Source organism: Eurosta solidaginis, chromosome 4 (genome assembly GCF_040869045.1).
Source record: "Eurosta solidaginis isolate ZX-2024a chromosome 4, ASM4086904v1, whole genome shotgun sequence".
NCBI classification, from domain to species: domain Eukaryota; kingdom Metazoa; phylum Arthropoda; class Insecta; order Diptera; family Tephritidae; genus Eurosta; species Eurosta solidaginis.
The window spans coordinates 39,822,215-39,836,933 of NC_090322.1; the positions used below are offsets into that span (position 1 = coordinate 39,822,215).

The 14,719-nt window shown below is 43.4% G+C and overlaps 1 protein-coding gene and 1 long non-coding RNA gene across 2 annotated transcripts; one reads left to right on the forward strand and one right to left on the reverse strand.

The window, feature by feature from the left end:
- The first annotated feature begins 3,061 nt into the window (after positions 1–3,061).
- LOC137247837 (uncharacterized) lies at positions 3,062–13,141 on the forward strand. The gene is made up of 4 exons (XM_067778771.1): positions 3,062–3,742; positions 7,745–7,889; positions 12,074–12,287; positions 12,362–13,141. The coding sequence occupies exons 1-4, from the start codon at positions 3,133–3,135 to the stop codon at positions 12,590–12,592; spliced, it is 1,200 nt and encodes a 399-aa protein (XP_067634872.1). The 5' UTR covers positions 3,062–3,132; the 3' UTR covers positions 12,593–13,141.
- Positions 7,708–13,600, reverse strand: LOC137247838 (uncharacterized). The gene is made up of 2 exons (XR_010951901.1): positions 13,168–13,600; positions 7,708–7,870 (listed from the first exon to the last, which is right to left on the reverse strand). It is a non-coding gene; the product is annotated as an uncharacterized lncRNA (long non-coding RNA).
- Between the last annotated feature and the right edge of the window lie 1,119 nt (positions 13,601–14,719).

Genomic DNA, 14,719 nt, shown 5'->3' on the forward strand with positions numbered 1-14,719 from the left:
TTAAATTAAAATTCAAAAAAAAATAACGCAAAAAAAAAATACCGAACCGGAAGCGACCGGTTACCAACTCTGAAAATCAAATAATAAAAAAAAGCTGAAAAATTAAAATAAAGAAGAAAAGGGCCGAATATATATAGGGGGCGCCGCGGGTGTTGTTGCGACGCTCGGTGCTTATACCCACCCTCAAAATCCATGGCCACCGACGCACCTAATCTTTCGGTGGCCCCTTACCTGCTTTACCCTATGCCTTCTAAATAAAGGGCGACGTCAGCATTCCGATTATAAATTACACAATTTATTCACAATTCATATTAACGTATGTATGCAACAAAAAAAAAATGCGATAGTGCAGGTTTCTTAACCAGGGCTACAGCATTGTTGAACTACGAATAGCTAATGACACTATGAAAATGTAGGTAAGTGTGTGTAGTGCATAAGTGAGAGAAAAAAAAAATGATACAACAGATCACACTTTATTGGGCCGAAATCGAAACGAAATCTAATATGAATACTTAAGTCTGACTAAGCTTGTTCTGTTGGGGGTTCTTTTCTTTTCTCTTACTTTTGCTCGTAATATTTTAAATTATACAATTATTTATGTCTCCGCTTTTTTTTTGATAATCGTTATAAACGCTATGTGTGAAAAAATATGTAATTAAATGTACTTATATATTGTAAATATACTACCTACAAAGTAAGAATTTGGTTGAATTTTTTTCCTTTTCATTCACATTCACAAAACATATTTTAAGACTATAAAGTTTGGATACAAATTTCGATATTTGGGGCTCTCTTACAAAATTATTATGTGGTCGTAGTAGAACTTAATTTTGAGTGTAACAAAATATCAATTTGGTATAATGCGCATAGTACGATGAGAATAATATGTAATATGTGCTAAGAAAATTTGTTATAAAAGCAATAAAGATCAAATTGTGATAGTACTACGTATTATATGCACGTATATTATTTTCTTCTGGTTGTTCGAACGATATTGCTAGCAATATTGATTCATATGTATACATGTATATATATATATATATATATTGTATTTGTATGATATAAGAAAAAAAACCAATGGCTGCGGTCGCAATTTTTTTTTTTTTTCTAACAATTTATGGTTGAGCTCCAAAAATGGATCGCTAAAACGTTTCACGTGATGAAGACGGCTTATTATGAATAAAATTTATAGAGCTAACTTCAATTATTTTAAAGCAACAAAATATATTATTAAAATGATATAAAAAATGTATGCCCTTTGTTGTAAAGCTAACAATTCGAGTATTCAATAATACAATTTGACGAAAAAAAATCGGCCCTTGTTAAATGGTTTAACCGGGCTGTATAAAACTCTCTAGGTACTGCTTAGAAGTTTCTTTAACTACCCTGCAAAAACGCTCTCGTCATTCCACGTCATTTGACTAGCTATTATACAGTCATAGGTTATATTCCTAGTCACATTTGCATGGGCGTGGGTAAGTTTTATGACCAAATTTTTTTGTAGGGTAATTATTTTGAAGTTCATACATGGCCGCCAGAGTACGTACCGTGGGCCTCTGCCGGCGTGGTTACTGGTGATGTTGTTGTTGCTGGTGAAGTTGTCGCTGTTATTGGTTATGGGGCGCGGTCTTGGGCGCGCTGTGTTGGTACTGTTTGTGGTTGTTGCGCTCTGGTCCGAGGTGATCAAGTGAACCTGGTGGCAATAAAACTTCGTGTTGACCTTTACGATCTGGATGACTTGGTGCTAACTTTAGCGTTCGTTGTATTACGCTGCAGTGTACTGCTGGCCCTGGAGGAGGAGGTGGTGTTGGACGCTTATCCAAAGGTGGTGGTGTACGTCGTAAACGTAGAGAAAGGAATTTATCTTCGGATACCAAGGGTTTCTCGTCAACAATTTGTTTAGTGCCTTCCGAATCCGAATCGGAATCACTAGAACTTTCCTCACTAGGTGCGACCATGAAACGCCGACCTACTACTTCAACTGGATATTCTTTACGTTGAGCTTGTGTCCACACAACACAACCGTTGTAAGGTTTATTACCACCCAAAATAGACGAGTAAAAACGAGGTTTGACGGAATGAACTGGTCGGTACTTTGCGCTATCGACTCTTTCCTAGTTTCTGGGCATTTTCCCGTTTGTTATTTTGGTAGTTGGGTGAAGGAATCGGCCTGCAATTCTTCGTTGCGGTCTTGTGGTTCTTCACAATACTCTCTTGAATATGTGCACAGCACGGCGAGGGTGTTTTGCGATGAGTTGAATATAGTCGGGGATGTGCAGTTGATGTAAGCAATAGTGTTAATGAAGCAGGAGCTGTGCTTGACGCCTTTGCCTCTTTGGTTTATAAAATTTTCCGATAAACTGCGCAAAAGAAAAGCCAACTCTTGCTTTTTCCCGGCCGGAAAAACGTGCTATCTTTTTCTAAATTTTTTCCACGTCTTCTTCGTTTTACTTGCGGCCGGAAACTCCTGGCAAAATTTTCTTTTCTTAGTTTCTAAAATTTTTCACGTCTTTTTTGTTTTACTTGCGGCCGGAAACTCATGGCAATTTTCGCTCGTGATCGCCGGTCTGGTTTTTTCTTGTTTTCCGATACTTTTTTATCGCAACTTTCGCCCCATCACCAGTCACTAGGTGTGTTCGCGCGAACACGCTCGCAAGTGGACCGTAACCGTAGACCATAACAGCAGATCGTAACAACCCCTCAACTAGACTATTACCGCACCCTTAACCAAAGCAAATATAAAATTCTTCTCCTTATGATTTGCTTGCAACCAAAGTTGGAAGTTGACTACTTGTTCATGTCAGATGGCGCCAGTGTAGTTCAATCTGTCGTTCTCCATAAAAAGACGTGCTATCTACTCATAATGCATAAGATGGAGTTAAAGGTTTTTTAAAAGAAACTCTGCTTATGTGACGGGGCTTTTAAGGGCGTGTTTATCAGTTATCTCTCAACGATTGATCAACAGTTGTATTCGATGAATGTACTCAATGTAACCACCATTCGATATACCGATAGTACCATCGATAGTTTTAGGGAAGCCCCTTTTAATGCTTTCATTAATTAATTTTATTGTGCTGCCGTTTAGAAATACATCATTCAAAGAATCTTAATGTGCAAATTATCAATAAAAAAATGGCTAAAAATAACGACGATGGCTTCAGAACTATTTTAAAGTTATCACATCGTGACTTAAACGATAAAAACAACGCGCAGGCAATTTACTTTAGTCGTCCTGCCATACAGGCGATGTACCAAAAATCTAAAACTGAGGAAGTTTTCGATGATTTAGTACGTCTAAAATATTTAAAATTACCAAAGCCAACATCCTATCCTCTGGATTTGGCTCAAGGATTTGAACAGTATATTTTTCTGCAAGAGATGAGCCAGGCTTTTCTGTTGAAACTAGTCGTAAAGTTTTTATTAGAAACCGAAAATAGACTCATTCCCCGAAATACCACTGAAAAAGTTGAGACGTCGAAAACTGACAAGTCTTTAGAGCCACAAGTACCGAAAGTTGGAAAATCGATATTGCCTCCAAAGCGTAAATTAGTGCTAACCCACTGGGGAGTATTATCACGTGCCATGGTAGAACCGTATAGACGGCCGGGCTGGCCAAAAGAGGTCAGTACTTTCTATGGTATAAAATATTGCGGGGTCCTGCATATTATCGACAGTAAGGTGTTCGCCGATCGAGAAAAACATCAAACATACCATGGAAAGTTCGAACAAATATGCTTTTCCGGTGAGTTGGTGGATATATATATTCATAAGGGGCTGATTCTATTTCGAATCGAACGTGCGTATTGACTTGGAGACGAATCGTCCATGTTGTTGTTGTTGTATCCATAAAGACAATCCCCCAAGCTTTGCCCTTTGCCGGATGCATATCCTATAAGTTACGGTAGCAAACAAGATACTAGCCCGACTATCTCGGGAACGATTTGCTATGACCATACTTGCGCTTCCCAAGGCAGTCGGTTCTATGTACCGGAGCGACTCGAGATTTTTCCCGACCAAGGACTGTCATTTCAGTGTAACCCCATTTAATTTGTTTCGTCCCCACCACACGAAACTTTCTAGGCCATCCCGCCCTTCCACTCCCTAGATCCATGAGTAATTTGGGGTCGTCTGAGCCTCGGATGTTAAAGAAATAGGATTTGCCACGGGTAGGTGAGGTTGACTATTGGTTTGGAGAAGCTATATATTGCGCTGTCAACCCCTTGAGAGGGTTGCGCTATACAATCCCTTAATCAGTTTGGTATTTCAGTCGCCTCTTACGACTGACATACCTGCCGCGGGTATATTCTAACACTGGGGTGATATATCGCCCATATTTCCGCACGATTTTAAACGATGGCGATATGTTGTTGTTGTTGTTGTAGCAATGCTTCGCCCCACCTAACAGCCGCTACCGATCACAAATTGTCATCAATATCCTCTAACGGGAGTCCAAGGAAATTTGCCGTTTCAACAGGGGTGGACCATAGGGAAGGGGGTGTTAGAGGCGTTGGTTCCACATTACAATTAAAGATATGGTTGGTGTCATGTGGGGACACATTGCAAGCGGGGCATACATTTTGTATGTCGGGGTTGATTCTGGATAGGTAAGAGTGTAACCTGTTACAGTATCCAGAACGAAGTTGAGCAAGAGTGGCACGCGTTTCCCTGGGGAGTATGCGTTCCTCTTCCGCGAGTTTTGGATACTTTTCTTTAAGTACTGGATTCACCGGCAATTCCCGGCATAAAGGTCCGACGCCTGTTTATGGAGTTCACCAAGGACCTGCTTGTGTTTTTTCGCTTCATACGGCTGGGTTCTCAGGTGCCGTATTTCCTCAAAATGCTTACGGAGATGACTTCTTAAGCCCCTAGGCGGTGCTGGTTCATCAATCAGATGTCTGTTGGGATGCTCAGGTTTCTGGGTATTCAACAGGAACTGTTTGGTCAGCATCTCATTTCTCTCCCTGATGGGGAGTATTCTCGCCTCATTATGCAGATGGTGTTCTGGGGACATAAGAAGACAGCCCGTGTCGATTCTGAGAGCAGTATTTTGACAGGCCTGTAGTTTCTTCCAGTGGGTAATTTTTAGGCTTGGCGACCATATGGGTGACGCGTAGCACGTTATCGGCTGGCTAATTGCTTTGTATATAGTCATGAGCGTTTCTTTATCTTTTCCCCAGGTACTGCCAGCGAGGGATTTGAGGATTTTGTTACGGCTCTGAATTCTTGGAACAATTGCGGCTGCGTGCTCACCAAAATGTAGATCCTGATCAAACGTCACACCCAAGATTTTGGGGTGCAGGACAGTCGGTAACGTAGTGCCATCGACGTGGATGTTCAAAGTGGTCGACATTTGGGACGTCCATGTTGTAAATAAGGTCGCGGAAGATTTAGTCGGTGATAATGCCAGGTTTCGCGAGGCGAAAAAACTGAAGAGATCAGGGAGGTAGCCGTTTATTTTATTGCATAGCGCATCGATCTTTGGGCCTGGGGCTGTGGCCATTATTGTGCCTCATCGGCGTAGGAAACGATTGTGAGTCCTTCCTGTGGTGAAGGTAATGCAGATCTTGCTGTGAGTTTAGTCTCTTGAATCGCAGCAATGCGGATGTTGTGCCGCTTCATGAAATCGACTATCTCCGTAATCTTCCCAGTTAGTCCATTACAGTTTAACTGCAGAATTCTGAAGTGCATAAGGGGAGACTCCGCCACTCGGGGGGTAAGTGACGGGTGACTACGCCTGGGTTGTGGAAGGCCAGGACGCAATTGCTGTTGTGGCCCTGGGACTGGGCGTCCTTGGGCAAGCATTGAGGTACCCGGATGATTTGGGTTTGCGACCTGGCAACATGGCACGATGAAACCCATCGGGGGTTGCCGTCGCGGAGACCAGAACATCTAGGAAAGTGGCACCACACAAGGCAGGAGCTGCATTGAGCGGATGTCGCAAACCTATATATTCTATGCTGGCAAACGGTGCAAACGGAGGTAGGGACTAAGAGTCTGTTTCCCTGACCTGCATGATTGCTGCCGGAAAAGAGGGGGGCAGGGGCTGATGTTCAGCATTGCTACCGACTCTACTACGAAGGTAGTAGTTATGAGTGGTAGCAGCTGTTTGAGTTGTTGGCGACGTGGGGCGCGAGCAGCACCCAGTACTTGTTCTGGCTTGCCGAGCAGCGGGGCTGCTGGAAGGTAGTGGGGGGCGCTTAGGCGTAGACTACGGGACGACCTTGGACGTGAACAGCAAGGAGCCACAAAAGATTTATAAAAGTTACGTGGACGTCGGGTTTTGGGATCAAGCCCAGAACAACCTGTCCGATGCAACCATCCCTTGCACGAGACACACTGAACAGAGTATGACCGTCCTAAAAAGATTCTTTTCCGGCAGATGCAGCAAAACCATTGGATTCGATGCCTTCCCGGAGTAAGAGAATATGGAGCAGTCCTGCTGCAAGGAGCTGCTGGGAGGATGACAATTTGTGGCAGGGACGCAACAAATTAAATGGGGTCACACTGGAATGACAGTCCTTGGTCGGGAAAAGTCCCGAGTCGCTCCGGTGCATAGAACCAACTGCCTTGGGAAGCGACTGGCTTGGGAACGATGGCGACATATTATTTGACTATTGTTTTTGTCTTTTTCTCTTGACATGACGTTATAAACCAATGAATACCATTCCTGTACGAAATTCGAGCAAGACTATTCGCTCGTCTGAGCTATCGTGCGCAATACTTAATGTCACAGTTCATACACAGACACAAATTGTCGGCGACAAATTTCTTTTCGACCGCTTGGTGGGTGAGAGCGCTACGAGGAAGGATTTGATTAACGGCTTGCAAAACTATGCAATTGTTTCTAAATGTTAGCGGTGCCACCCACATTTTCGAAGACTACCAAATTTAAATCTTTCGTCTAAAGTCAACCCGCATATCAAGTTTCATCAATTTATCGGTCCTTGGTAATGAGTTAACGCATGTTTTCCATTTCTTGAAGTTTGGATATCGAAAAAGCGGGCGTGGATATCGTCGGTTTCGCCTATTTTCAATACCAATCTATAGCACTTCTGACTTTCCAACGAAGTGAAACTTTTCTTCATAGCTGGCTTTGGGGGTTATTATCGATGTGATGGTCCTTTGCCGGATACAGATCCGGTATGCTCCGGTAACACAGTACCATTAAGCTGCTAGCCCGACCATCTCGGGAACAATTTATATGGCCACATTAAACCTTCAGGCCATTCCTTCCTCCCCACCCCCAAGTTCCATTAGGAGCTTGGGGTCTCCAGAGCCTCGTCTGTTAGTGAAACAGGATTCGCCGCGGATAGGTGAGGTTGGCATTTGGGTTTGGAGAAGCTGTATATTGCGCTGGCAACCTGAAGGGTTGCGCTACACAGCCCTTTAAATCTGGTATTTTAGTCGCCTCTTACGAGAGGCACACCTACAGCGGGTACATTCTAACCCCCTAACCAGCTGGGGGAATGCTCGTGATGTTGTCCTTTTACAATTTGCGTCGTGCTAGTTTTTAATTTGTCCTACAAATTATAAGAGAGGTGGGGGGCTATATGTTTTTATGCCGCCAAGCACGCCACCTCCACACTACAACGATCGCCAAACACCTATTTATATTTAAATAACGGGATGGAAGAAACAATGTGAACAACTTCGTTACTAAAGTGTTACTTTTCTTCGACTGCTTCTATTATCGACAATTAGAACACATTTTTAAAAACTTTTTTATGTATTTTATTTATTTTAGATGATCCCGATTTGGAGCCCATCACTAATGTTCCCGTCGATAGGAATGATGCAACGTTTGGTATATTTCGCTCCACATTAAAAGAATTCGATCTAATCTATTCCGCACAAATTAATGGAGTAATTTCTGAAAAAAAGATAGATGTGTAAGTAATGTTATGGATAAGATCGCATACCAATGTGTAACTAATAGGAGTTATGCCAATTTCACAGAGAAGTTCAAGGGAATCCGTTTTTTTTTTATGCAATATCGAAGTTTTCTTTTTCCCAGCAGGCTACCTGCTCCATTAACGAACATCTGTCGTTAGCCCTCACATTTTTTTTAGTATTTACAAGAAATGTCTTTGATATTACATTGAGCTCTGAACGTCTTGATGTATCGCGTTGATATGATTGGATGGTTCTTGTTAGACAATTCTTCTGTGAACATGCGTATATCAGCAGAGGAGCCAGCAGACAACACAATATTCCTTTAGGATTCACTATGTTGTTGTTGTTGTAGCAGTGCTTCGCCTCACCTAACAGACGCGACCGATCACAAATTGTCATCAATATCCTCTAACGGGAGTCCAAGGAAACTTGCTGTTTCAACAGGGGTGTACCATAAGGAAAGGGGTGTTAGAGGCGTTGGTTCCACATTACAATTAAAGAGATGGTTGGTGTCATGTGGGGACACATTGAAAGCGGGGCATATATTTTGTATGTCAACCCCGATTCGGGATAGGTAAGAGTTTAACCTGTTACAGTATCCAGAACGAAGTTGAGCAAGAGTAGCACGCGTTTCCCTGGGGAGTATGCGTTCCTCTTCCGCAAGTTTTGGATACTTTACTTTGAGTACTGGATTGACCGGGCAATTCCCGGCATAAAGGTCCGACGCCTGTTTGTGGAGTTCACCAAGGACCTGCTTGTGTTTTTTCGCTTCATACGGCTGGGTTCTCATGTGCCGTATTTCCTCAAAATGCTTACCGAGATGACTCCTTAAGCCCCTACGCGGTGCTGGCTCATCAATCAGATGTCTGTTGGGATGCCCAGGTTTCTGGGTATTCAACAGGAACTGTTTGGTCAGCATCTCGTTTCTTTCCCTGATGGGGAGTATTCTCGCCTCATTATGCAGATGGTGTTCTGGGGACATAAGACAGCCCGTGGCAATTCTGAGAGCAGTATTTTGGCAGGCCTGTAGCTTCTTCCAGTGGGTAATTTTTAGGCTTGGCGACCATATCGGTGACGCGTAGCACGTAATCGGCTGGCTAATTGCTTTGTATGTAGTCATGAGCGTTTCTTATCTTTTCCCCAGGTACTGCCAGCAAGGGATTTGAGGATTTTGTTACGGCTCTGAATTCTCGGAACAATTGCGGCTGCGTGCTCACCAAAATGTAGATCCTGATCAAACGTCACACCCAAGATTTTGGGGTGTAGGACAGTCGGTAGCGTAGAGCCATCGACGTGGATGTTCAAAATGGTCGACATTTGGGACGTCTATGTTGTAAATAAGGTCGCGGAAGATTTAGTCGGTGATAATGCCAGGTTTCGCGAGGTGAAAAAACCGGAGATCAGGGAGGTAGCCGTTTATTTTATTGCATAGCTCATCGATCTGTGGGCCTGGGCCTGTGGCCATTACTGTGCAGTCATCGGCGTAGGAAACGATTGTGACTCCTTCCGGTGGTGAAGGTAGCTTAGATATGTAGAAATTAAACAAAAGTGGGGATAGGACACCACCCTGTGGCACCCCTTGTTTAATTCTCCTTGGTTTTGATGTTTCGTTTCTAAATTGCACCGATGCCTGCCGACCACCCAGATAATTTGCGGTCCACCTTTTAAGACATGGGGGAAGGGTAGACCCTTCCAGGTCTTGCAGTAACGAGCCATGGTTGACCGTATCAAAAGCTTTTGATAGGTCTAGCGCTACGAGTACTGTTCTATGGTGGGGGTTTTGATTTAAACCGCAATTTATCTGGGTGCTAATGGCATTTAGCGCGGAGGTAGTGCTATGGAGTTTTCTGAAGCCATGCTGATGAGAGGCTAGCTGCAAATTTGCTTGGAAATAAGGGAGCAAAATGGCTTCGAGCGTCTTTGCTACTGGCGATAGGAGAGATATCGGACGATACGACTCTCCTATGTTAGCTGGTTTACCAGGCTTTAGTAGCGGGACCATTGGCCATTTTCCATTTCTCGGGTATGACAAAGGTGGAAAGAGACAGGTTGAAGACCTGCGCTAAATATTTGAAACCCTCTTTCCCTAGGCTTTTAAGCATCGGCATGGCTATGCCGTCTGGGCCCACTGCTTTGGATGGTTTAGCGCGACCAATGGCGTCCTCAACCTCTTTAGCGGTGATGGTGATTGGTGACGCGCTGAATTTGTGTTTATGTGCGTGTCTGTTGGCCCTCCGTCTATCTTTGTCGACCGTAGAATGCATTATATATTGTCGGCAGAAGGCGGTCGCGCATTTTTTCGCATCCGACAGCACTTTGTCGCCAAAGGCGATGGAAACTTTGTCTTTGTGCTTAGTCGGATTCGATAGGGACTTTACGGTGGACCAAAGTTTACCCACACCGGTAGAGAGGTTACAACCTCTTAGGTGCTCCTCCCATTTCGCCCGCTTGTGTTCATCCACAAGCAATCTGATGCGTTGGTTTTATCCCTCATTTGGGGGTGGCCTGGATCAAGCTGCCTTATAAGGTCACGTTCTCTCGCTAAGTTTGCCGCCTCCGCCGGGAAGTGGGGCCGGATTTCGGGTATTCTCCCGGCGGGAAAGAAACGTGCCGAGGCGGATTCAATGACCTTGCGGAAGGCACGCTCCCCTTGGCGGGCATCAGTCGGGATAGGGAGGGCAGCAAAGAGGTTGTCTGTAAAAGATTTATATTCTTCCCACTTTCCTTTTTTAAAGTTTATGAAAGTGCGTTTTTCGGTGACGATGAAGTCGGCGGTACGCTCGAGCAAAATAGGTATAGGCAGGTGGTCGGATGCCAATGTTACCATTGGCTGCCAGTTGACGCAGTTTACGAGTTCTGCGCTCACGATTGAGATCTCGTATCCCAAGGCAGTCGGTTCTATGTACCGGAGCGACTCGGGATTCTTTCCGACCAAGGACTGTCATTTCAGTGTAAGCCCATTTAATTTGTTGCGTCCCTCCCACAAATTGTCATCCTCCCAGCAGCTCCTTGCAGCAGGACTGCTCCATATTCTCTTACTCCGGGAAGGTATCGAATCCAATCCGGGTCCGTCTCCTGACCCCGGTCCTGAGAAATGGTTTTGCTGCATCTGCCGGAAAAGGATATTTTTAGGACGGTCATACTCTGTTCAGTGTGTCTCGTGTAAAGGATGGTTGCATCGGACAGGTTGTTCTGGGCTTGATCCCAAAACCCGACGTCCACGTAACTTTTATAAATTTTTTGTGGCTCCTTGCTGTTCACGCCCAAGGGCGTCCCGTAGTCAACGTCTAAGCGCCCCCCCCCCCCCCCCCCCCCCACTACCTTCCAGCAGCCCCGCTGCTCAGCAAGCCACAACAAGTACCCGCTGCTGCTGGCGCCCCACGGCGCCAACAACTCAAACAGCTGCTACCACTCATAACTACAATCTTCGTAGTAGAGTCGGAAGCAATGCTGAGCAACAGCCCCTGCCCCCGTCTTCTGCCCCCCTCTTTTCCGGCAGCAATCGTGTAGGTCAGGGAAACAGACTCTTAGTCCCTACCTCCGTTTGCACCGTTTGCCAGCACAGAATATATATGTTTGCGACATCCGCCCAATGCAGCTCCTGCCTTGGGTGGTGCCACTTTCCTAGATGTTTTGGTCTCCGCGACGGCAACCCCCCGACGGGTTTTATTGCGCCATGTTGCCAGGTCGCAAACCTAAATCATCCGGGTATACCAATGCCTGCCCAAGGACGCCCAGTCCCAGGGCCACAACAGCAATTGCGTCCTGGCCTTCCTCAACCCAGGCGTAGTCACCCGTCACTTACCCCCAGAGTGGCGACGTCTCCCCCATGCACTTCAGAATTCTGCAGTTAAACTGTAATGGACTAACTAGGAAGATTACGGAGATAGTCAATTTCATGAAGCGGCACAACATCCGCATTGCTGCGATTCAACAGACTAAACTCACAGCACGGTCTGCATTGCAGACCTGCTCTAGGTATAATGCCCACAGAAAAGATCGCGAGAGCGAAAATGGATTCACTATATTTGGGCATATTGCAGTTAATTTTCAATTATTAAGGCACTCCACTGCTGCTAATATATTTATGCAATTTTTTTTAAACATATGAATAGAAAATTCAGTGGGAGTAAAACATCTTTTTTATCGCTAATATATTCCTTTTAACGTTTTGCTCCAGTAATAATTTGGATGAAGTAAACGAATGTAACTTTGTAACAACGAAGTTACTTTGTGCAACCAGCGATTCGTTTCTGAAACACCCGAAATGCTTATATTTTTGGGCACAATTATATTTAACAAATACAAGCGACATCTGCATCGGTATTAGGAAAAGGAATGATGAATTTTTGCGTGATCCACCTAAACTCCTTAAAGTAAAGGATTTACCGAAGGTAATATTGCAATCCTGATTGAATGACTTTTAAAGTAACTAGCGTATGTATTTTAAATGTAATCCTTTTTTTAGGATCAAAAATGGAAACCAGTCGTTTGCTTACGATTTTTGAACACTGTGTTAAACATGATCGAAAAAACTATGTCTAAAGTTGACTGCCCCTACACAGTTTACGAATTTAAATATGACTTCCACGCAAAGTGTTTCAAATCTAAAATTCACCATGGCAAAACTGATTTGTCATTCTTACCAGAGAATTATATTGAACACTGTAAGCGACAACAACAACAACAAAAGCAGTAAACTATACACTGTTAGCAGTAAATGAAGATGAAAAATTTTTTTTATTCAAATCAACCGTAAATATAGCAAACCGATCAACCGACCAACCAACTTTATGTGAAATAACACAAAGATTAAGGCATTAGCATTTGTTAAACCTTGAGTGTTCACACCAGTACAAATGGTCAGGCGTCAAAATGCAGAGAGTAAAACATCGTATTCTCTCAAATACAAAACTTGCAAAGTTTTCGGCGAACAGTTGCAGTTTAACGTTTTTTAGAATAACTTTTGCGTAGATGTGGGAACGCACCATAAAAATTGTTATAGTTTTGCATTAATTTGTACTTTTATATGAATATGTATGTTATGTAAATTGAATTACATGCATTTATTTGCTTTTTTATGCTGATTTAATTTTTTAATTTAAAATAAGAATTATGTTATATAAATCATCTGAGCTTGTGAGGTTTACTTAGTTATATGGCATTTGCACATACAATACGAAACCTCTAAATACCTATGTACATATATTATAAATGAAGACTGAAAATATACTTATGTTATTTTGAAATCAAATCATTTCCTATTTTTAATACCTGAGTGCCATTATTATTATTGTTTAATTGAGGTTTTGATTCCGATTTCGATAAAGGTGGTAGTTTTTTGGATTCGCCTTGATGTTAAGTCTAAATAATATTTTCATTGTTTTCGATTAACTGACATATTGCTGTACAACGCGCCAGGCGAATTCAGTACAAGGTGTTGTTATCCCAACAGCTGATTGCTTCTCTTAATAATTTTCCCAAGGCGAATTCAGTACCAGGTGTTGTTATCCCAACAGCTCATTGCTTTTCTTGATTATTTCCCATACAACGTCTGGTGCTACAATATGTCAGCTAATCGAAATCAATGAAACTATTCTTTTGACTTGACATTCTTCTGCACGTAGAATTGGTTGAATTCGCTTTGCGACCAGCTAGTATGGATTCGCCTTGCAACGCCTTGTACAACAATATGTCAGTTAATCGAAATCTATGAAATTTTTCTTTTGATTTGACATTCTTCTGTACGGCGAATTGGTTGAATTCGCTTGACCACCACCTGGTATAGGTTCACCTTGACAAGGCGTTGTCACAAATCACACACGAATATTGCGCAATGCGCTTGTAAACATTAGATCAGCTGTTTTTTATGACGTATGAATTGACCCTTTTCGTTTAGCTCTTTTAATTGGTCCAAGGGTCAACTGTGACGTTAACGCGCAGAACGAAGCAATTTTGAACTCGTGAATACGCATTCAGGGTAGGTGATTTGTGAGGCGCTGTATAGGAAACAATAAAGAAGATGCAATCAGCTGTTCGTATAACAACACCTGGTACTGAATTCGCCTTGGTACAAAACAAGTGTGTTAAGTTATCCATTAGCTGCTTGATAGGATGTTTACGATGGCTTCCTTTTAAGGTTTTGGCGCATTTTGACAGGATGTTCAATATAACGACGCATGCGGTTGGCAATCTTCGGCGAGTTGTAGAAAGAGATACCACGATAAAAACAAAAATAAATGCAAGGCAGACAAGATTTTAGGTCGAGCTTCTCTTCCAATTTGCGTCGTGCTCCTTTTAATTTTTCCTACAAATTATCAAGACGAAGCCTAAATGTTTTACGCCGACTAAGAACAGCATATGAGAACTTGCACAATATACGGAGACGCCCCCACTCGTATGGTAGGAAGCTGTCACAGTTCAACAGATATATCAATCGTGAGCGCAGGACTCGTAAACTGCGTGAACTGACAGCCGATGGTAACATTGGCATCCGACCACCTGCCAATACTTATTTCGCTCGAGCGTACCGCCGACTTAATCGTCACCGAAAAACGCACTTTCATAAACTTCAAAAAAGGAAAGTGGGATGAATATAAATCCTTTACAGACAGCCGCTTTGCTGCCCTCCCTATCCCGACTGATGCGCGCCAAGGGGGGCGTGCTTTCCGTAAAGTCTTTGAATCCGCCTCGGCTCGCTTGTTGTTGTTGTAGCGATAAGGTTGCTCCCCAAGGCTTTTGGTGTTATCGATGTGATGGTCCTTTGCCGGATACAGATCCGGTACGCTCCGGTAACACAGCACCATTAAGGTGCTAGCCCGACCAT